The following is a 24,092-nucleotide window of genomic DNA, read 5'->3' as shown; positions in this document are numbered from 1 at the left end:
ATGACTGGAGATGACCCAGGATGCACTGGGAAACCTTGGGTCCTTTAAGCCAAGGTCTTTGCAAGTACTCACGTAAGGTAAGGCAACACCCATTCATTGAATAGGCCTGTTTAAGAAGTAGCCAGGGTGTGGCCCCTTTAATGAGGTCAAGAAAAAGAAAGACTTCAGGCTGGGTGGGAAACAACAACAGCTACTATTGATAATCACTCTAAAGCTAAGAGGGTTCAGAAGAGCCCTTAGGCAGGGGCCATTGGTGTCCCAGCTTCAGAGTGCAGTAGGTTTATTACGTTTAAGGTTTGGGGAGAGGACAGGACAGGACAGAACAGGAAGGAAGGGAAGGGAAATCTCCCCATTGCTTGCCTTTTTGGATATAAGACCTCCATACTTGTTAAGTTATTTTTTTTTTCCATGATAAATGTCCTAGGCTAATCAGTGACTCTCAGTGCATTCTTATTTGGTGTCTAATTTGGTGTCTTATTTGGTGTCTAATTGGCTGCCTCTCTTACAGCTGTCCAATGCTTCACCCTGCCTCTTAACCATGTGGGAGTCAGCATGTTCTGCCTGGGGCCTGGGCCATAAAACATGAGTCCTGAACTGAGTAAAGTTGTTGTCTTCCCTCCCCATTCCCCCCAAAGGAGGCATGGCTCCTTTGTGGGATCCCTGTTTTCATTCTCTCCTATGTCTAGAATGTACTCCCTCCTCATCCTCACCTATTAGCAACCCTAGCTTCCATCAAAACTCAAAGCTGACAATATTTTCGCAATGAAGCTTTTCCCAATCCCTTCAGCTACTAGCGCTTTTTCCAACAAATGTTTTGTATGCATTTTGTATACATTTATATGTGTACATTTTGCTTCCTATGTTCAAATAATGAGCTCCCCGAGGGCAAGGACTTCTTGTCAGCTTCGTTCTTAAGTATTACTTAGTATTTATCATAGTGCTAAGTAGTCACCTAGGTACTTAATAAATGCTAAGTTAGTATTTAATAAATGCTTGCTGATTGATCAATGATGAATTTTGATTATCATTCTCCTAAGATTCAATTTTACCAATAAACCCAAAGACATAAAAGGGCACCAAATAATATACCCCACTCCCCCACCCCAAGGCTGGCTTTGAGATGTCTAGAACCCCATCCTTCCAGACCCATCTTGTATTTACCACAAGGCAACACTGCCATCCTCAAGACTGGGCTTTCAGACTTGCAAGTACATGACCCTACCAGGCCCTGTTTTTGCCTGCCAGGAGAAAGCATCATCAAAGTACTTGAAAATTCTAATGACCTGTCTTCAACCCCAGAATTCTTCCCATATGCAGATGCTGTATCTGTACTCATTCCCCAATAGTGTACATACTCCCACCTCCTCTTATTCCCCATCCCACGGAAGCTGAACCTGAGTACCAAAAAACCAACCTCTTCTCCCCAACACCAGTTGTTTAAAGCTTCATCCCTATCTATATTAGCTCTTTTCCTACCACTCCAGAGCCGCCTGGCCCCTCCACGGTACTCACTGAGACTCCCAATCTCCAGTAACAAACTTTCTTTCATTTTCGCACCATTTTCTTTTTTTGTCACATATTTTACATCTTCTGGCACTTGCTTAATTAAACCTGTGTCCCACTGAAAGACAATGCATCACTGTGCATCCTGCCTAGTACTAGGAGAGCTTTCTCTCATTCCCTCCTCATTGAGTGGGACCTTACAGATTCTTCCTCTACCAACACCTCTCAATTTTTTTCTCTTCTGAGATTCACTAAATCCAGTCCATATTCTGATCATTGTTCCCAACCAACTTTCCCATACCCCAATATTCACTCTCTTTTCAGTGAGCTCAGTGTTTGTCTCACTATCTCCATTCCAAATTCGGACCTTATACAGGTGACTCCATACATGTTGAGGTGCTCGTGAATACCCAAACTTGCCTGTTCCTTAATCTGCTCCCAACTCTTCCACTCAACCTTAGCTACACACAGTGATAGTCATATCCTTGATATTACCACAAATGTTCCACTTCCCTGCTCCGGAGTTCCTAATCCCTCCGTCTGACTTATCTTCTATCATTCCATCTTTCCCCATTCCTCTTTGCTCCTGAACCTATTCTTTATCCTCACAATGACTCCCAATTCCTCCATACCTCAGTGCTTTCCCAGACTGTCATCCTTGCTCTGGCTATACCCTTCTCCCTTTCTTCCATTCTTAACTCCTTAGTAAGTCAGTTCAACTCTACACTATCCTTCCCAAACTCTAATCCTGGATTACTCCCATCATCCATCTCTTTCACTCCTATTTAAATGCTCCTGCCAGGGGGACTAGAGGCCAAATGATCTCATAGCAGCTCTAAAGTCTAGGGGCAGCAGAGACACCATAAAGATCACCTAAAGACCAGCTGGCAAAAGATCTTCAAAACTGACACTGACCTTGAGGAGAAGGTTAGGGCATTGAAAGAGAGAACTGAATCTGAAAAGGGGAAGATGCCTTTCTGGTACTAGGCCAAAAATTAATTTGTGCTGGCAATATCCTCAATGATGACACTACTCTCAAAGAATATAAAATTGAGGAGAAAATTTTGTGGTGGTCATGGTGACAAAAACCAAATCACCCACTACTTCAACACCATCACCAGCTAAATATAAAAAATCGAACTCTGCTACCATTAGTATAGTAAGTTTATCTACAGCAGCATCTGCAACTCAAACCCTACCTCTTTCCGCTGCCTTTGCTCCCACCTTATACTCACATCTGTCATTCCAGCATCAGATGCAGTGGTTGACTTGTGAACTTATACCTCCTAGTGCTTCTAAGGAAGAAAAACCAACAGAGATACACATACTTTGTAAGTATACAGAATCTCTGTTTAATGAATACCAGTATGATGTCTGGTTCTAAATTAGTAACATCATTCTGCAAAGAATTTCAGAATTATGGAAACAGAGTGACCAAATGGCTATGCCACTGACCCAGAGATTTTGTTATTAAAAATATACCCCATGGAGGTTAGTGACAATAAAAGAGGTTACATCTATACCAAAATATTTATAGAAGGGCTTTTATGGGAGCAAAGAAATGGAAACAAATCAGAATGCTATTGACTGGGAATTGACTAAACAAATAGTGATACGCAAACAAAAGGGAATGATGAATATAATGAATACAGAGAAGTGTGAAAAGATTTATTCAAAATGATACAAAGTAAAAGTAAGCAAACTAGGAAAATAACATACAAAATGATTACAAAAAGTAATTGGAAAGACTTTCAACAAAGTCAGTGAAACTGAATGCTGGGAAATTATAATGACCAAGGTTAGCTCCAAAAAAAGAGATAGGAGAAGACATCTCTCTGTGTTTCTTTGCAGAAATGGGAGCTCATGAATTTGGAATATTACACATAATATCAAATTTTTTATTTGTTGGTTAGTTTTGTAGAACTTTATTCTCTCTTCTATTTTTTTCTTCATTATCAAAAGGAATGGTTCAGTGGGAAGAAGAAAGAGAAAGGGAAGAGGCACAATATGAAACACAGATGATGTTAAATCATAAGATATCAACAGATATAACAACAGATTTAACAGATATAACAACAGATTTAAAAGAAAAAAGGAAAAAAAATTCAAGGCCATGGAAATATTTTTGGATCATTGAACATGCTGTATTCAAGTCCAGTCTAGTTGGCATCCCTATTCAAGGCTTAGCTACTTTTAGTTATTCCTATTTGTTGAAATGTCTTTCATTCATCTCTGAAGCTCTACATTTTCTATGAACTTCAACTACCTCTCATGGCAATAGTAGTCTGGAGCTGACTGGAGGAGCCATTTGCATTACATTAGTTATTTGTAGGCAGGGTACTTATGAGATTGGAGGCTCTACCATGTCATGGAAAGGCTGATAGTAAGCATTTAATAATTATTTTTATTCATTCATTACTTATAAATCCCAAATTTTAACTCCTGGCTATGAGTCCCAAATTCCATATAAAATATCTGACATTAATCTCATAACAACTAAGTTTCATATTTCTTCCAGAAGATGTATAATTATTTTATAATTGAAGCTATCTATCCTAATTAAAACTAATTCTTTCTGAATAAAGACAAAAAAAGTTTGTGGTACAAAAGAACCCTCAATTACTTAATTTAGAGGTGCCCAAGAAAGCATTTGTGTCAATATGCCAATGGAAAGACAACATCCATCCTTCACAGATTAGGATTATATGTTCTTTACTTTTAATCAGAGGTTGCTAATTCTGAGGCAATGATTATATATATGTATACATATACTTGTAATTATAATATTCTCTCTGATACTAAAATATTTCAAATATTCTACCCATTAGGGTTTCTGAAGATAATCTCACAGAACTTCTTTCACAAGGGGACTGGACAAGAAAAGATGACTGTGCCCTATTCTCTACTTGTTTTTGGTTAGCATTTACCATGAATGTGATCTCAAGAACCAGCTGTCATCGAGTCACATGTTGAGTGCAGATGTTTGGCAAAAGTTGAAAGTGGATCTCAGTGTTGATACAAATGCTGTTGCTCCTTTGCTGTAGCTTGACTTGAGCAAAGGACCAAAACATAGTTTCGCCATGGATGCACTTCACACATTTCAAATTAATTTGGATTGAGTGTAACTGTAATCTAGTGCGATGTAGTCATATTGTATGATTCTATCACATGCCTCAATTGCATATTAGGTAACAAGTGGCAGAGAGGTACCTTGTCACCAAAACTGATCAAAGTTATACAAGTTTGAGAATCACTATTAAGTCAGGGATGAAATTATTCTGTGAAAGCTGTGGAAGAGAATCTCATGTTGGCCCTGATTCCAAACATATTTCTTACTTTGCTATTTCAGCCATGGTTTTGGACTGCATCATGATGTATTTCTCCAGTTGATGACTTTGACTACAGGACTGTATATTAGATGACTATTTTTTGTCAAATGATAAACAGATTGTAAAGGGATCATCTTGCGCAGGTAACCAGATTGTAACAAAAGGGCTGTGCTACCCAAGTTACTGAAGAAGTAGGCCCTAAAATGGTAATTATGTCGACATAGGAATTTGGCTACCATTAAGTGATTTATTTATGCTATAAATAGAACCTTTTTTCCTTTGAAAATGTAGGGCCTAAATCAAGTCATATTTAAATGAGCAGATGTGAGCCTCTAAATCTGTCCATACTGTACTTGTTGTTGTTGTGTTCATCCTTCATTTTCAAAGAGGATCATGACATCAGAGGAAGGATGACATGATTTGCACTGGACTTTGTTTTGAGTGAGGGAGGGCTGTGCAAGGTCACCAGCTTCACTTTCTCCTCCTGAATCATCTGGATCCAGTGACCAGATATTCATCAGGATGACTGGAGATGACCCAGGATGCAATGGGAGACCTTGGTCTTTTAGGATAAGATCTTTTTAGGTACTCACTTAAAGAGGTAATGCCCATTCAATTGGATAGCCTAGGATGTAACATAATCATGAATGTTTATTAATGAGTCCGTTTAGAAAATGATGCTGGTAGTACCTAAAGAGTATCCCCTTGTAACCAAACTGTGAATATTTTTCTTCAGAGAATTCTATGGGAGGGGGGGAAGGTCCATTCAAAATAAAATTGGACAAAATCCAAATTAAGAAACACAAAGAAATTCAAAGGTTAAGATTTATAAATTATAGTTCAAGCATCTCTTATTCTTACTACTTTACAGTAAACCTAAATTAAGGCTTGGATTACTGGGTAACTTGTGATGGTTATCCAGCCTTTAAGTGAGAAAGAGGGAAACTTCTAGTTACAGAGAGAGTTGAGAGATGTAGGGCTTAGATATGAGAATAGTGCTTCACCTACAGTACATAAATAAACTCTTGTTTAATGCTGAAGAACACTTTGCATGAGAAATTCAACTCAATCTCAAAAACTAATCAATAAAAACAATACAACCATTTTAATGAAACTGGATGTTCCTGACTAAAAAACATATCACAAAATAGTTCTCAACAAAACTTGGCACTATTAGACACAGGTCCTGTATTGAATGGCTTTGCTAAAATATTTTATTACAAAGCAGTCACACATACAAAAATATTTATAGCAATTCTTTTTTTGTGGTGGTCAAGAACTGGAAATCAAGGAAATGCTCATCAATTGGAGAATGGCTGAGCAAGTTTTGGTATATGAATGTAATGGAATGTTATTTTGCTATAAGAAATGACAAACAGGCAGACTTCAGAAATACCTGAATAGACTTATATGAACTGATACTGAGTGAAGTGAACAGAACCAGAAGAACATTGTACACAGTAACAGACAGTATTCAAGGACTGTTTTTGATACACTTAGTCTTCCATAGCAAGGCAAGGACCTAAAACATTTCTAGAGGACTCATGATAGAAGATGCCATCCACATCCAGAGAAAGAACTATGAAGTCAGAATGCAGAATGAAGCAGACTATTTTCTGTTTTGGTATGTCTGGTTTTAGTTAGTTTTACTCATGCTTTCTCCCATTCATTTTAATTCTTCTATACAATGTGACTAATGTGAAAATATGTTTAATAATGTATGTGCAGAACTTATATAAGATTGGATGCCATCATGTGGAGCGAAGGGAGAGGGAGGGAGAGTAAATTTAAAACTTATGGAAGTGATGTTGAAAATTGAAAACTAATAAATAAGTTAGAAAATAATAAATGTTTTACTGCTTTTTGTTTAAAGGGCACACTCACTGGAGGGAGAAATAAGGGTAGGAAGGGAGAGAATATAGAAATGATAGTAATGTAAAAACAAAAAGAATTAACCAATGGTTCACTTTTAAAAGAACTCTCTAGTAATAGAAAAAAATACAGAAATGAATCAATGAAAGAGAGGAGAGATACTAGATGCATAGATAAAATATTAGGGTTTGCCAGATCTATACAGAAAACAAAATAATCCTGAGGAAAGGATTACTTATTTTTTTAAAAAATGTACCAGGAGATTGGCTGACAAATTGGCAGAAGAACAATTTAGACCTACATCCCAGACAACAATATATCTTAGTGAATTCCAATTATATGACAGTCATAAAAAAGATAAAAGAAAATAGAATAATTTACTTAGCTTAATAGTGGAAAGATGATTTGATAAGTAGAAAGGATAATTAAGGAGAAAATTGAGTACTTGATTAAAATTAAAATTTTGAATATGCAACACTAATAATCAATTCAGAGAAAACAAATTTGATATCTGAAATGCATAAGAACTCCTAAATTTTTTCAAATGGTCAAAACTATGAACAAATAACTTTCACTAGAGAAAAAAAAAACTGTTAATAATCACTTGAAAAGGTTCAGCAACACTAATAATCAAAAAGTTGAGAAGTAACACAGCTTTGAAGTACCACTTTCTCCTCTTCAAATTAGCAAAAATAATTAAGAACAAAGAAGCAAACGATTTGTGTGAGGCTTTAAAGCAATGCACTTATTGCTAGTAGAATTCTAAATTAGGAGAATTTCTTCTGAAGATCATCTAGTAGTACAAAAATGAGAGTTGCCAAAATAATCGCATACATTGACTCAATGATTTCATTTTAGCCTGAAAATTATGACCCAGTACATTGGGGAAGAAAACAAACACTGTCTCTAGAGTTAGAGGAGGGAAGGTAGAGTGGATAGAGTGTTGGACTAGAAGTCAGGAAGAGGAGGTGAAATCCTGCATCAGTCACTTACTACTTCACTCAGTCTCTGCAAAATGATATGGCTAGACCATATGACCACTGAGACTTCTTTCAGGTCTAGTACGAGTCTATGAATCCTGAAAGCATTATCCCATACATACATCCACACGTGCCTGCATGTATGTTTGCATATACACCAATTTTTTTAAACTAAATACTCAAAGATTTTCAGAGCATCTCTATTATTGCAAAAACCCAGAAGTAATGAAAATATCCAAAAATAAAAGAATGGCTGGGCAAATTGCTGTACTATTAGCATTATGTACCATAATGAAGATGGACACATGTGAAGTAGAAAGAACTTTAGGAAATAATGTGAAACCAGAAAACAGGAAGAAAAAAGCTGGGTTTACACTAGTGACGATCATATACAAGACAATGAATGGTACTGAACAAAGTGAAGAAACCTTGGAGAGAGTAACTAAAAGGTTATGATATTTCACATACTGAAATTCATTCAATTACATGTAAATAGTCATAAAGCATGTTTAATTGATTGTATTGGTATTTAATAGCATTTATAATATTCATTAAAAATTTTAAAATAAAGCAAAAAGGATATGAATGTATGGCATTTTTTTTCTTTTGTTGCATGCATAAAAACATAGATTTTAATGAGGTCTTATCTTAATTAATCACATAATACCACCAAGCTCCAGCTTTAGTTACAAACAGTGTAGGGAGTTGTTCCCACAAGTTCAGGCTGTGGTGGCTGATGGCATCCATATGCCACAAGTCTACATGCCAAAAGACAACAGAGAGGGAGGGCTAGAAATGGAAGCCCAACAATAAGGGATTTGGGGGAAGGACCCCATCCCCACCCAAAATTTCCTGACTCCCAGGAGACTGAGCAAAAGAAAGGGGCTCAGATGAATCCAAAGCACTGATTGGCACTGACTGCCCCTATAATCTCATTCTATATGCAGCTCCTGATAATTGGGACTTTTTCAAAAGGTAGAATACTTTTTTCTTCATATAGCCTATTCAAATGCTTTAATTCTTAGAATGTTTATTAGGAATAACAGATATTCCCTCCAGCATTGATTTTCCAACATCAGAGTCTATTACGGATTATTACTGACAACACGTAAAAAAAAAATCTGCTAAGTAAAAATCTCTCAAACACCATACTAGTTCGGGGCTTTCCCACTGCTTGCCTGTATTCTTGCAATAGGTTCTTAATAGGTCTCCCTGTCTCAAGTCTCTTCCCTCTCTGATCCATCCTAAGCACGGCTTGTGTACTGCAATTCATAAAACACAGCTCCAACCTTGACTAGAAAATTTTAGAGTCTACCAATTGCCTGCAAGTTAAAATACAATGTTTTCTGCCTAACATTCAATTCCAATCCCCATCAATATATCTTTGTAAAATGAATTCAAGCATCCTACGTTCCAGCCAACATGGCCCATTACTTGGTTGTTATATACAATTCTCCATTTTGGTACTTTTGCACATATGTGAATGTCACTCATATTCTGAATGATCCCTTTCCTCACCTTTTCCCTAGGGAATCCCAACCTCCCTTCAAACTTCAGATAAACTATTTTGCCCCAGGTCTATTCTGGTGCCTCAAGTTAGTAGTTATGCTTTTCCACTTAAAACTGCTTTGTATTTAATTGTATTATAGTGTACTTAATCTATAGTTTTCTCCTCAGTTGTAGTTTGTCCTGCATTCTTGAGGAGGATTAAGACTTCAGGGAGGTGATGTCATCGTATGCAAGTGAATTGGATTTAAGTGAGAGAGGCTGTGCAAAGTCATCAGCCTCACTTTCTCCTCCAGAACCATCAGGAACTAGTAGAGAGATACAAATCAGGAAAACTGGAGATGGTTCTGGATGTAATGGGAGGCCTTAGCCTTTTTAATCTAAAGTCTTTAATAGGCACCAGTTTGACTAAGGTAGTACCCATCCGGTGAACTCTACCTTGGAGAGTCCAACTCCATCCAATGGACTGGTCGTGTTGTTCAAATGCTAAACATGAGCTTGCTTAAAAGACCATTTTATGGAGAACTCATACAGGCAAACACTCATATGGCGGCAAGAAGAAGTGATACAAAGACATTCTCAAGGTCTCTCATACGAACTTTGGAATTGATTTTGTGACATGGGAAACACTGGCACAGGATTGCCCAGCATGGCATGCCCTCATCAGAGGAGAGGTTGTGCTTTATGATGAAAGCAGAATTAAAATAACTCAAAAGAAACAAGAGATGCACAAACTTAGAGAACCCACTCCAAATGTTCACATGGAATATTTGTGCCTGACCAGTGATAGAGCATTCTGAGCTCATATAAGTCTAATCAGATGCATTGTAACTTCATTCTAACATAGTAATATCATTTTGATCTTCTTCAAGAACAATGGACAACAATCTATTAAGGACAGATAAGAAATGAGGCAGAGAATGACTTCTATCTAGTCAAAAAAATCAAACTGTAAGGGGAAGACCCTCAGGATTTCTAACCAAAATAGAAACAATTGCTATTTACATTCACTGTGAGCCAATCAAGGCTCAAACAATGATCTGGGACCTATTTTTGACCAAATGTTGCCAGTCAGAGTGACTTGGGTTTTCTTCCCATTAGAACATAGAAGACCGCCTCTTGGGCAACTTTGTAACCCCAATACCGAGTACCGTGACTGACATATAGTAAGCACTTAATAAGTGTTTGCTGACTTAAAGAGAATATATGTGCTTACAAATCCTTCAAGACTGAATGGTAAGTGATTAAGACCACTGTTTGTCATGATGCTCACCATGTCAAGGAATGTCAAATTAAAAATGATAGTGAAAGCTCTATCTGTTCAATGGTCAAGTCTCACTCTTTTAAAAACTTTGTAAACTTTATAATATCTCCCAAATAGACCCCATTCTCTCTGACACTGCTACCAGACTGGTTCAAGCCCCTATCACCTCAGAACTGATCTATGGAAATAGCCCACTGGTTGATCTTGCTGCCTCATTCACTCCTCACTCTGGCTCATCCTCTCTTCAGCCATCAAATGAGTCTTCCTAATGTACAAATGTGACCACGTCACCCTACCCCATTCCCCAACCCCATTCACTAAACTCCAGTGGCCCTCTCTTACCTTTAGGATCAAATATAAAATCCTCTGGAATTCAAAGTCTTTTATAGCCTGCCCCACTACTACCTTTCCAATCTTCTCATATCGTATTTCCCCTCCCTTGAGTATTCTTAGACCCATTTACACTGGCCTCCTTGCTGTTCCTCTAATAAGACATTCCATCTCTAGAAACTGGGTCTTTTCACTGGCTGTCTCCCAGTTCTCTCCAGCCTCATCTCCTCCTCCTGGTTTTTCTAGCTTCCTTCAAGTTCCAGCTAAAATTCTACCTTCTGCAGAAAGCCTTTTTCTGATCCTTTTTAATTCCACTGTCTTCCTTCTATTAATTGTTTCCATAAAATGTATTCTGTATATATTTACTTTCTCATTTGAACGGGGGGGGGGGGGGGGGGGGGGCAGGGGCGGAGAAAGAAGATTGACAAAAGTGATACCAAAAAAGACTTTTACTGAGTATGCCCATAAGAGAACAGAAGGGGATTCAGAAGGTGGCACAGGCAAGAAGGATAATTTTGGGGAAAAAATGTGTAGAATTTATTAGATATTTTTTTAAAAAGAAAGTAGTATAAAATGGACATTCATGGTTTCATACAGAATTTGTTTGTGTTCTGCTGTGTATATGAAAATGCTCTTTTTGGAATTTAACTTAAGTTTAGATTTTTTTCTGAATTAATAAATTTACCTACATGATGAACTGAGGCAGTGGAAAGAAAGACAAATCAAAGGAAAAATAAACATGGTTACTGACATATAACTGAAGACAACATTGATGGAATCTGAAATCTATAAGATTATTTTTTGCCATTTTTCAATTTTTCTAATATTTGTTAAAATAGAACTGAAAAGAACACAGTTGTGTTCATGTATCAACTAAGAGTATAGGGATTCAAATGAAAAACTGACATTGTCAAGGATATTATAATCCTATGACTGTAAATATATATATTTACACATATATTCATCTGTTTATTAGTGACTTGCCAACCTTCAAAAAAACCCTGTTTTTCCCCTTCTGAGTCATCTTCAGCAGTTGCCTAAGTTTTATTTTATTTTCAGAAAACATGAAGTGGGAAAAGGGGGTAAGGAGTATCAGTTCTCAAATTCATCAACCTCTGACTTGCCTTCTGAGCTCCAGTCTCATGTCTCTATCTCTATAAAGAACAATCCCGTACAAACTCCTCATCATCACTTCAGATTCAATCTAAACAAGACACCTAATCATCTCCCCTTTCCTCAAACCTGATTTCTTCTGACTATCTATCCTATTTCTCTCAATGCCACTCAATCTCAGGATCTCTGATATTTCTCTCTCTTCCACCCTCTATTATTAAGACTTGGAAATTCTTCCTTCAAATATGTCATTTTCATTCTTTTCTTTCTGTTCTCACTGCCATCATCCTAGTTCAGGGCTCCATCACCTGTCACCAACATCACTCCAATAAACTCCTAGGTGGTCTCCCACTGACAGTCTCTTTCCATTTTGCTCCAACTCAAACTCTATTTCTATGTTGCTTACCTTAAGTCACCACTTGGATTAAAAAAAAAAAAATGAACCTTGGTTGATGTGGACTTCAGAAGCTAAGCTATCTAACCCGCATGCAGGACACCTACACATCCCTAAGAGGGAATCATTAAAGATAAATAGTTTGAGAGCAGCACCTAGCTGCTCTTGATGAATTCAAGTTACTTCCCTTTATGAATTACAATTCTGGATACTGAAAAAATTGGTGAATGTAATTTTGAATTATTGTCAAAGATCTTTGAAAGGTTGTTGAGAACAGGAGAGGAGCTATAAAACTGGAGGACACACTGTCCTGATTAAAAATAAAGAGGAAGAAAAAAAGAATGAAAGAAAAAAAAACCAATACACTTGATGATGATTCCTGACAAGATTCAAAACATATAGATATGGTTGGTAAGCATCTAGATGAGGGAGCAAAAATCATAAAGAGTCATGATGGATTCAATGAACAGGTCATGCCACACTAACTTTATTTCCTTCTTTGACTGGGTTACTAAGTGGCATATCAGGTAAATACTTACAGTTTAACTAGATTTTAGTAAAGTGTCTAAGTAGCTCCTACAATTCATATTTTTTTTAAAATGGTAATGTGGGCTAGTTGATAGTATAATTAGATGGATTTAGATAGAAATAGTTGAATGTCCACACTCAAAGAAGAGTTAATTGTTCAAAGCCAACTTGAAATCTACAGTGAATTAACATGGGCTTGATCCCATGATATTTGATACTTTTATTAGAGACTTAGCTAAGGGTTAAGCTGACATTTTTTATCAAGTTTGCATATGAAATAAGAAATTGAGAGGATAACAGACTTGGCTGAACAAAATAAAATTAAATAGGGATAAATATAAAGTTTTATACTTGGGATTCAGAAGTTGATTACACAAAATAGCACAGTGGATAGAACACAGATTCTGAAATCAGAGGATCTGGATTCAGATCCCAGTTCTGATGCTTACTACCAGAGGATGTTATAAATGTCACTTAACCTTCCTCTGCCTCAGTTTCCTCATCTATAAAATGGAAGACTGGACTAGATGGTCTTTGAGGTCCTTTCCAGCACTAGAGTTATGATATTCAAAGGTACAATGTTATGATCTCTACAAAAGATATAGGGGTTGCTAGATGGCATAGTAGATAGAGCACTAGCCCTGAAGTCAAGGGGATCTGAATTGAAATCCAGCCCGAGACATTTACCACCTGTGTGACCCTGGGCAAGTCACTTAACCCTGATTGCCTCCAAAAAAAAAAAAATAAAAGATGGGGATTTCAGTCGTTTGCAAGCTCAAAGGAGTTAATATGCAAATATGATACAACAGCTCAAAAAGCTAATGGAATTCTGTATAACCTCCATGACCAAGGAAATGACAAGTATCACTGGATTTTTCCTTGCTCAGGTCACATCTGTCCCATTCTCATAAATCCATCATTAACTAGAGAATGTCCTAAAAGAACCACCAGTTTGGGAGTGGTTGAAGAACTAGAGATATGTAGCGAGAAAAGATAGAAGACTCAGAGGAAACATGCTAATTGTCAAATAATTGAAAGGTCACCATGAGGAAGAGGACTTCACACTTGTTCTCCTTGGGCCCAGAAGTTAATAAAAAAGAACAGGAAGTTTCAAAGATTCAGGTTTGATGTCAGCAATAACTTCCACATCTGTAATTGGAAGGAACTTCCTTTGGGGGAAGGGGATTTCCCCTGATTTAAGGTCTCCCAGCAAATTCTGAGTTGCTACTTGTCAGATATCTTGGGGAGGCGGGGGGGGGGGGGGGGGGGAGAGACAGGAAAGTTAATAGACTGTAGTAGATGACCAATGATTTTCCTTTTAATTGTGTTTCTGTGGAGTTTTGGTTTGGTTATTTTAGACTTTTTTAATTTTGTTTTTTTGTTTTGTTTTTTTGCTTCAGCCTCTGCTGGAAATTCCAAGGAACTATACTACCTAGAGTGACAAGGAACTCACTACCTCATGAATCAGCCCACTCCATTTTGGGTCATTTCTAATTGTTAGCAACATTTTCCTTGGATTAAGCTAAGATCTATTTCCCCATAAAAAAAATCTACTCACCTCTCTTAATTCTATCTTCTTAGGCCAAGCAAAACAAATCTAATCACTTTTCCACATGACAATTCTTCAAATACTTAAAGAAAGTTCTCCAAATCTTCATTTTTCCAAGGATAAATGCCCTTGGTTCCTTCAGCTGATTCTGCCTTCAGCACCTTGAAGTTCCCTGTTCCCTACCATCACCATACACACACATACACCCCACCATGGTTTCTCTCCTCAAGTCACTTCCCACAATGTCAACATTCTTCCTAAAATTTCACACTGCTGCTGGGTACAATATTCCAAATGGGTTCTAACTATGGCATATTATAATCCTCCCATTAATTCAATCTTAGCCTCTTTGATTTTCAAAAAAAATCCATTTCCATTCCCTACAGGATAAAATCTCAGTATTTCAGTCCTGGTATTTAAGACCCTCCAAGAAGGGCTAAGCAGTTAGATGGCACAGTAGATAAAGGGCTGCACTTAGAATCAAGAAAACCTAAGTTCAAATTTGATCTCAGATACTTAATAGCTGTATGACCCTGGACAAGTCACAACATCTAACTGCCTCAGTTTCTTCAACTGTAAAATGCACTTCCATCACGGTGCCTAGCATAAGACTGAGGAAATCAAATATGCTCATTCTATAATTACTTCTTAGGAGAAAAGAAGGTAACTGTCATGAAACTGCAAAGGAAATTTACAAATGGGTGAGATAAATGGAAAATAAACCATTCTTCTATATATCTTGATTCTTAACTCTACTAAATAGATAACCAGATATATGAGGCATTTACTTAGTGTTTACTTTTCATCTCCTTGCTAGTGGTTTTAGTTTCATGAACTTCTTTTTAACTACCCTGAGAAAGTGCTTTTACCTAGGAGGCAGGAGACAGGGAGATATAAAGATCTTTGTGTGTGTGTCTGTGTGTGCATGTGTGTGTGTGTGTGTGTGTATGTGTCTACGCGCGCACAAAGAGACAGACAAATAGATAACAGATAAATTGATTACATGAAGTATGTATTACATGCTAATCCATTATGTCAGATGTAAAAACGTGACCAAGACAGGCAGTGAAAAGAGAAGGGAACCCAGGAGAGAGCCTTTGGGGATGGATACCCATGGTTGGTGGGTGTGACTTGCAGTGGCAAAGGTTGCAGAGTGGAGACTGGAAGCCGGACTGCAGAGAGTTAAGAAGAGAGTGAGAGAAGTTCTTGTGGACTAATTTCTCAATCATTTAAGCCACAAAGGCAAGCTGGGAGGACAAAAGCTAATGGGAAAGACGAGATCAAACAAGGATTTTCAAGAATGAGGAAGACATTAATGAATATGACATATTCTAATATAGGGGAATTAGAAAACTTTTTTAGAGGAAAAGGGCATCTATGGAGGGACTAAATAATGGTTTAAGGAAGAGCTAAGGAGAGCAGGGCCTCAAGTCAGAGGTTTCTCCAAGGGAAGAAGGAGATGGGAGGGAAAAATTTCTGGAGCATGAGTCCAGAATAGGTGAGATGAGGTTTGGCTGTGGTCCTTCCCTAAATGGTGGTTCCAGGAAAGGAGTCATTACCCCAGAGAACAGTGCTTCAGGGTGGGGCTTTGGTAAAGGAAGGTACATCACAGGCAAGACATAGTGAATGAATCTAAGAACAAGGGAAGTGAAGCATGACTGGGATCCTTCCAAAAACTGTGGTCCCAGGGAGAAAGATGATGATCAAAAATACAGGAGAGAACCTTTAACAATGAATGAAAATATCCTTTATATTTATTTACACATACATATATACATAAATGTTAAAAAAGAAATTGAAATCTAAAAGTCTTCTGAATCAACTAAAATTCAGGAAAGGGAACTAAATTTGTAAAAGCCAAGATGTTCATAACTGTGGGTTTTTCAGTCCCTTGCTTTTAATTTAGACAAACCAGTGCTATTATTTGGTTTTCTTTTTTTAAAACACAGTTTGGAAAGACACTAGGCTTAATTTAAAACTCCTGTCTCTGGTGCACCAAGAAATAATTTTTGTATAAACTGTATTGTAACAATAGAGGAAACCTTGCAGGTTAGGCCACCAGACTGTGTTGTGTTTTTCAGACACAATGGAAAGAACCTTGAACTTACCCCTGAAAATCTGAATTCAAAGCCCCAGATCTCTGATACGCTAGCTGTGGTAGTCAGGGATGCCAAACCCTCCTAGGCTCCATGCCCTCAGCCCTAAAATAGAGATGCTAACATTTATATTGCCTACCTTAGAGAAGGTTTTTGTGAGGAAAACATTTTGTAAGTCTTAAAGCATGATAGAAATGTGAGCTGAAAAGAAGAGTGGACTAGGTTATGTTTCCACCCCCATAACAGCCAAGGCCTCTCTTTTCAACCGGAGTATTTTATCCACAATGCTACCTGAAACACCACTACCTCAGAAGAACCAAAGATAGGAGTCACACAGAAGGCACATGGTAAGTGTGAGCACGCTGTGACAGTATACACTCAACAAAGAACTCCAAAGAAACATAAAAGTATAAAATATTATCAACCAAGAGAAGGCCTGGTCAGAGTCCCCAGAGTAAGTGATAACAGCTTACATTTCTCTTGTGAATTTCAAGTGGGATAGGTTGGAAAAGACAGAAAAAAAAGAGGAGGTAGAATTCATTGAAGGGATTTATTTAATATAAATGGCATGGTGATGGAAGTCCTTTACTGTTCTCACAGGAAAGATCTTAAGAGTCATCAAAAGTCTCCTCAGCAACTGAAGCTGGTAGCAGCAGTAGCCAAGTCTGGTAAATACAAAGAGACAAAAGAAACAGTGGTGCCATATGTTCACAGACACATGGAAGCCAGTTGGAGAAATAAGGCAGCTGAAGCAGGCAGAGGCTCTCTCCCCTTTCCCACATCCTGAGGCACATGGCATTTCCTCCTCCTGACCCAAATGCTACCAGGAAAGAGAGGAAGAGTTTGTCCATTCCAAACTCTTTGTACACATATTCAGTTCTGGCTCAACCACTAGTTAAAAGGTTTTACATCATGACAGAGTGAGCCTAATGAAAACAGTCAGAGGATACCTACACTTGCTTTGAGGTAGAACCCTCCATCAGATATTTCCAGAAAAAATTCACCAAACTTACATTTATATATTGACGGGGACCTCAAATACCTCACTTTATACTGACAGGAAAGAACATAAAAAATTAAGAATACTGTTAAAGAGTAAATTGGCAGCTATGGGAAGGACATACCAGAGAGAGAAAAGACTAAAAACTGGGACATCAGTCAGGTCACCATTCAGAGCATATGTGATAAAAGCCTGAACTATAGCTGTGGCTGAACTAAAGACAAATGAGAGAAAAGGTATGTCCATGAAAATGACTAAACTGGGCAGCAAGACCTGGGGACAATGGAAAGGAAAGACTACAAATCCAGGAGAGTAAGACAATGCTGATGAGGGAAAGTGAGGAGGAAAGAAGAATCACTTGTTCCCAAAGTGACAATTTTAAAAGGTAAATCTCTACACAATCAACGACGTCATATTGAGAGAAAAAATAGAATGTTAAAGGGGAACATTGGGAAGTTTGTTTTATTTTTTGCTCCTTTCTACTATAATTTTAACTGTTAGTGTATGTTATGCTTAGGAGGTTATGTTGCAGATAAAATCATATCCTTCTTGTGCACTGTCCATGGTGATTTTGCTAGTGGAGGTCTCCTGCCCAATAAACTCCAATGTCTTCCGAATACCTCCAAGAGTGAATAGAAACTCGTCTATTTGTTGTGCCTGTACCTAGAATGTTCCCATGCCTCTCCCAGAAAACCTCTTGACATCCTTTGCTCCTTAACATCCCTGGCTTCTTTCAAGACTCCACTTAAACATCAACTTTTGCAATGGTCACCATTCCCTTGATCACCTGAGTCTTCCTGTCTGAGGTCCCCTTCTTTTCTGTATATATTTTATAGTTACTTCAGTGAGGTGCTTTAGAGAGCACAATTCTGACAGCCTGGCCATGTGCCATGTGCCCAAACCTTTTTAACTAACAGACTATTTTATGGAGAACTCACACAAGGCAAGCTCTCACATAGAGGTCAAAAGAAGTGACACAAGGACACTCTCAAGGTCTCTCTGAAGAACTTTAATATTGATTTGAGACATGAAAGATGTTGGCACAAGACCACCCAGCATGGCATGCCTGCATCAAAGAAGTTTCTGTGCTCTATGAGCAAAGCAAAATCACAGTAGCACAAAGGAAACACGAGGTGCACAAATCTAGAGACATCTCCTTATCTAGCTCAAATGAACACTCAAAAGTCCAATCTGTGGTAGAGCCTTCTGAGATCTTATTAGACTGATCAACCACAGTGGAAAACACTGTATACCTTGACCTCAACCTCACAATGTCATTGGTCCTCTTCAAGTATGAAGAACAAACAACAAAAACAAGAACAATTTATTTACATGTCAACTTCCTCATTGGTATGTAAGCTCCTTAAGAACAGGTACCATTTTTGATGGTGGTGGTGGTGGTGCTGTGGGGGTGTGAATGTTCATTTGTTTTGCCTTCCCTCATATCCTCGGCATTTAACATAGTACATGACACATAGCAAGTGCTCGATTAGTCGATATTTAACCTTCCAATTACTTACAAATGTTTTCTAAGAATTGTACTGTATTCAACTCACTCTATGACAACAGGACTAATGACTGAAAGACACTTTGGGGATCATCTAGTTAATGTTCCTCTTTTTATAGATGAAGAAACTGAGATGCAGAGAAGTGATTTTCCCAATAATCCATTTGCAGTACGTCACAGAGTCAGACTATGTACTGCTTTTAATGCAATGTCCATCCTATTAAAATCATGCTGTAGCTATGTTATTGTTCCCCGGTGAATACAGTAGCAAGTGTTAAAGTCTTTTGGATACTAATTATCACTATTAAACACGCAATACTCCTTTAGCTATGGGATATAGCTTCCCTATGCCACTCGAAGCCTGTTTTATAGTGAAACCAGACTTATACCAATGAAAAGTTTTCTCTAAATTAGAAAGAAATGGATACTTTCCACTTAAAAATACATTTTGGAAGTTACAAAAAATTCCACTTCAATAAAATCCATTCTGAATAATGTTTGTTCTGGGTGGGGGAAGAGGGGATTCCCTTCAAAGGTTTACTTAAGGGAATTTTCTAAGGTCATAATTAAAGGTCAGATGAAAGTAAGATTGTTGCTCCTTGAAAGGAAAAGTTCTGCTTTAAAAGATACATTTAATGATGTTTTGGTTTGATGGTCATAGTGATGTTGCAAATATGTAGCACAAAGTTTTGCTAATCTTTAGAGATAAGGATAGTAAAAACAAAAACTTCTATTGAGAAAAGCCTGAGAGCTCCGCTTTTTATTTCTAAAAGGTTCCTCCCCTTGTTTAGGAAGGTACATGTAATGAACCCCGGAGATAAGGAGAGAGGGAGAGAGGAAGGGAGGGAGGGAGAGAGAGAGGGAAGGAGGGAGGGAGAGAGAGAGAGAGAGAGAGAGAGAGAGAGAGAGAGAGAGAGAGAGAGAGAGAGAGAGAGAGAGAGAGAGATTTAATTTCAAAATCAAAAATGTTCTGGGCTCTTAAAATAGGAAGTACATGAATAGTGAAAAAGTTGAGCCCTGGTTTCTTGTTCCCATACCACTGACTGTTTTTGGGGTTTTTTTTTTGCATTTGGGAGTGGGGTGGGGGAGGAATTGCACATTCCTAATGCTTCATATTCCACAAAAGAAAAGATTTTGAAAATTAAAGACAAAAAAATACATAAATTGGAAATCAAAAAGACTATAAAAATGATCAATGAAACTAGAAGTTCATTTTTTTGAAAATTAACAAAATTGATTAGACTTTAGCAAACCTGATTTAAAAAGAAAAAAGCATAAAATCAAGTCAACAAAATAGCAACTGAACAGGGTAAAATCACAAGAAAATCAGAAGAAATAAAAATATTAAGAGTTGCACAACTATATGTAAACAAAAGTGAGAACGCAAAAGAAATAGATTACTTTCAAAAATATGAAATATCTAAACTAACAGAAGACTAAATAAAGATCTTAAATAATCCAACCTCAAAAAATATATAACTTGTTGCAAAATAATTACATGGGGGCTTCATAGAATGGGAAGGGATTAAGGCAAGAGAGTAGGGAGGGGAAGAATAGTCTAATGCTTCTAATATATTTACAGGAGAACTTTACCAAATTTCTAAAGAACAAGAAAACCAACACTATTATTCTCAAAACCTGAAAAAAATGAAGAACTTTGAATCAAATTTTCTTAATATGTATAATTTTAAATAAAATCTTATCGACCAGACTACAGCAAGTCCTCTATGAAATCACTTATTGTGACTAAGTTGTATTTATATCATGGACATGAGGTTAGTTCAACATTCAGAAAACAATATCATTAATCATGATAATAAAATAAGTTTAAAACGAAATAAATAAAAACAATTTCTATCTTATGTCATTCTCATACAACCCCTGAAAACTTTTAAGAAAATTATGCGATCTAAAAGAAGCTCTGCAAGCCAAACCCGCCTCAAAATAAAAGGTACTTCTATGTATTTGTATGTATTTGACATGAGTACCTATTATGTGCCCCACTAGAATTTAAGTTACTTGAAGACAGGGACTGTTTCCTTTTTTGTTGTTTTATCCCCAGTGCTTAATACAGTGCCTGCAGTATAAAAGAGAATTGATAAATGCTTACTGACTGGTTTCTTCCAAATCAGTGTTCTAATACTCAACAAGGCAGAAAAGCAATGCAAAGATGATAGAGATAGGAAGCAGTATGTGCCAGACACATCACAACCTTGGTCCTGATCACCATCTCCCCTCAGACTCTGATGGAGAAGTTCAGGACCCTTGACCCAAGAGCCTTAGGAAGAGCAATCAATGCTCTAGCCTCTGGAGACAAATCTCTGAAAAGTGGTAGCCTAGTCACAGCTGCTGCAGGTGCCACAATCACAGCTACCCAGGACTCAGAAAATGTAGTTCTTGCCTCCAAAGTCCTTGGCATTGTCAAGTGGTTCGACATCACAAAATAATACCATTTTCTCAGGAGAAATGACATTGAAAAACTAGCATTAATACATGCTTCCTTATGGGTAATGGTTCTGTATGACCTGCAGCTGTAACCTTCCACAGGTCCTGGCCTCTTTACTTTAGAATGGGAGCTCCATTGAGAGCAAGAACTGTCTTTTCTGTTTGTATACTCCACATGTAGCCTAGTGGTTTGTACACATTGAGAGCTTAATAAATGCTTCATTTGTTCTATCAACAGACTCTTCCCTTTTGAGGTTCAAAACATTATTATGTCACCTTCTCCACATCACCCTCCCTATCATCTTACTTAGCTGTCCAGTGATTCAGAGGTGTCAGGCACTGGGCTGGCCCATAACGGCCCCACAACACTGCCCAGCGTGACTACAACAAGATTAAAATTGAATTGGGATCTATTTAACAAAATAAGCCAAAGTATAATAAAACAGAGATAACATTTGATTGCAAACCTAATTCAGTATGCAGTCTGCAGGGATCTTCATGTACAGCTTAGTGGCCCCTTTTCTATTTTGAGCTTGACATTACGTAATAAATGATTGGTAAAAAACAAAGACTCCCTGAAAATGTTACAATCAAAAACACAAATCACTGACTCCTCTAGAAACTGTACCTTAATTATCAACGTCTGACTTCAAATTTAAACCCAGAAATTTAATATTTTATTAAACTATGGTCAGTAAATAGTGATTTTTTCCATCTAACTCCCTCCATTCAAGACAAAAGCAACATAACCGTTTTCCAGATCATCTCAGGTCAGTTCAAAATACATGTATGATTATGAAAGTTTTCTCCCCACAGCCAAGTTACTCACAGAGTTAATTATTCCTTTAAGAGCTTGAAATCCTCCTGTGACAGGGAATACTTGGTCTTTGGCATCAGCAATTTTTTCAAGCTTTAAAAAAAGTAGGAAAAAATGATGATTGACAGGGGTGTGGGGATAAAGATGTACTTAAAGCCTAGTAAGTTTTATGCTGTGATTCTAGGAGAAAGTCACAATTCATTGATACAGTGATATGGTATATTTATTAAGAACAAAATACAACAGATGGTCATAAAATTAGTTTATGAACCAAGATGATTTAGGTGAACTACCCTCCCTAAACTAAGGAAGGACTCAGACACATCAAATTATGTGAGTTATAGCCATGTCCTGCTGCAAAATTAAATATAAAGTGCTTTTGAGATTGATAAGATTGTGTTTGTTTTTTGAAAATACGCAAATTTCCAAAATTCAGACAGGTAAAATAAAAGTCAAAGATAAGCAATAAAACTCATAGAAAATTTGAGAAAACCCTGCTGTTTCCAAAACCCACATTAGTCAAAGTTTATTTTAAGGAGAGAGATTTTAAATCCAACAACAAGAGCAAAATTAAATAGATTTGTGTTTTAGATTGGTATCTTCAGTTGGTAAAAGGATAATTTCTGAGTTCTTTTGTTCTTCAGTAATGGATACATTCTAAATCACTGACCCTGTTCACTGATTTCAGTGATTTATAGCACGAGATAAACTATCTTAATAGAAATCTCCATGAATTCTGTTTTTCACCATACTTCAGTAACACTTATTTTAGGAGGCATCTCTCTGAATTGAGAAAAAGCTATAAATCTGATTGCTTACCTGCGCTTGATCAAAATCAAGAACTCCAACACAATAAACTCTGGCCCCCAGGGTCCTGGCTATGTTTGCCTATCAAAGAAAGCCATTATTTAAACACTGGGTTGCACAGGAAAAGCTCCATGACAAAATGCAACAGAACATATTTCAGGGCCTCAGTTCGAGACACACCTCTTTGGCTGCATACTGGGGCACAAGGCCATCCAACTTGCCATCAGTCAGTGCAATGACTATACTGGAGGTTTTCAAGCCCCCTGCACCCTTAATTTGTTCATTGGCCTGGAAAAGAAAAGAAAAATTTTCAATTTACTCTTTACCAATGGGTTCTTTATATTGAATTCAACAATTTGACAAAATCAAAATGAAAATAGCTGACAGTTTAGATCATGCCCTTTCTAATTTTTGATGCAGATATTTAATATATATTTAATTAGATAACCAGATAATTATATATAAATATATTCATGTCCTTATTATACATGTATGTGTCATGTTTTGCTATTATGAATAAAGTTACTAACAAAAATGAAAAAGTCTTTAATGATCACAGATCAGAGGATCATAGAAATAGGGAAGGAAGGGACCTCAGAGGTATTCTAGTCTAACCACCTTATTTTATAGATGAGGAAACCAAACTCCAACAAAGTGAAGTGATCTTCCCAAGGTCACACAGGTAGCAAGCACCAGAAGTAGATCTGACCCCAGTCTCTTAATTTCATGTTTAATGCTCTTTCAACTGAATTTTTATTTGTCACTTTCACAATTTAGGTCTATCATTAGATTCACCATAGATAATCATCATAATTATTTCAAAATTATCCTATGGTACCAATGAGAGAGAATACTCTGCACTATAATAAATAAATTACAAGATGGATAACTCACATTTCCATACTGTTTATAGTTTAGAAACGATTTCCTCACAACCATCCCCATGAGGTATGTAATAAAAGTATCATTATCTCCATTTTTGACAAGTGAGATTGAGAGAAGTTAAGTCAGTGGTCAGGTCACATGGTTAAGTCTTCTGACTTCAAGCTCTG

General features: G+C 37.2%; 1 protein-coding gene across 1 annotated transcript in view; it reads right to left on the bottom strand.

The window, feature by feature from the left end:
- ANTXR2 (ANTXR cell adhesion molecule 2) overlaps positions 1-24,092 on the bottom strand; it is a 208,238-nt gene that overhangs the window by 164,824 nt on the left and 19,322 nt on the right. The window contains exons 5-7 of the mRNA XM_072623281.1: positions 23,221-23,328; positions 23,053-23,121; positions 22,246-22,326 (exon numbers count right to left, since the gene is read on the bottom strand). Coding sequence (XP_072479382.1) covers positions 22,246-22,326; positions 23,053-23,121; positions 23,221-23,328 — 258 coding nt within the window. The remainder of the gene's footprint in view (positions 1-22,245; positions 22,327-23,052; positions 23,122-23,220; positions 23,329-24,092) is intronic.

This window comes from Notamacropus eugenii, chromosome 7 (genome assembly GCF_028372415.1).
Source record: "Notamacropus eugenii isolate mMacEug1 chromosome 7, mMacEug1.pri_v2, whole genome shotgun sequence".
Taxonomy (NCBI): Eukaryota; Metazoa; Chordata; class Mammalia; order Diprotodontia; family Macropodidae; genus Notamacropus; species Notamacropus eugenii.
Note: the sequence above shows the minus strand (reverse complement) of the source record. Positions and strands in the feature narration are given on the sequence as shown.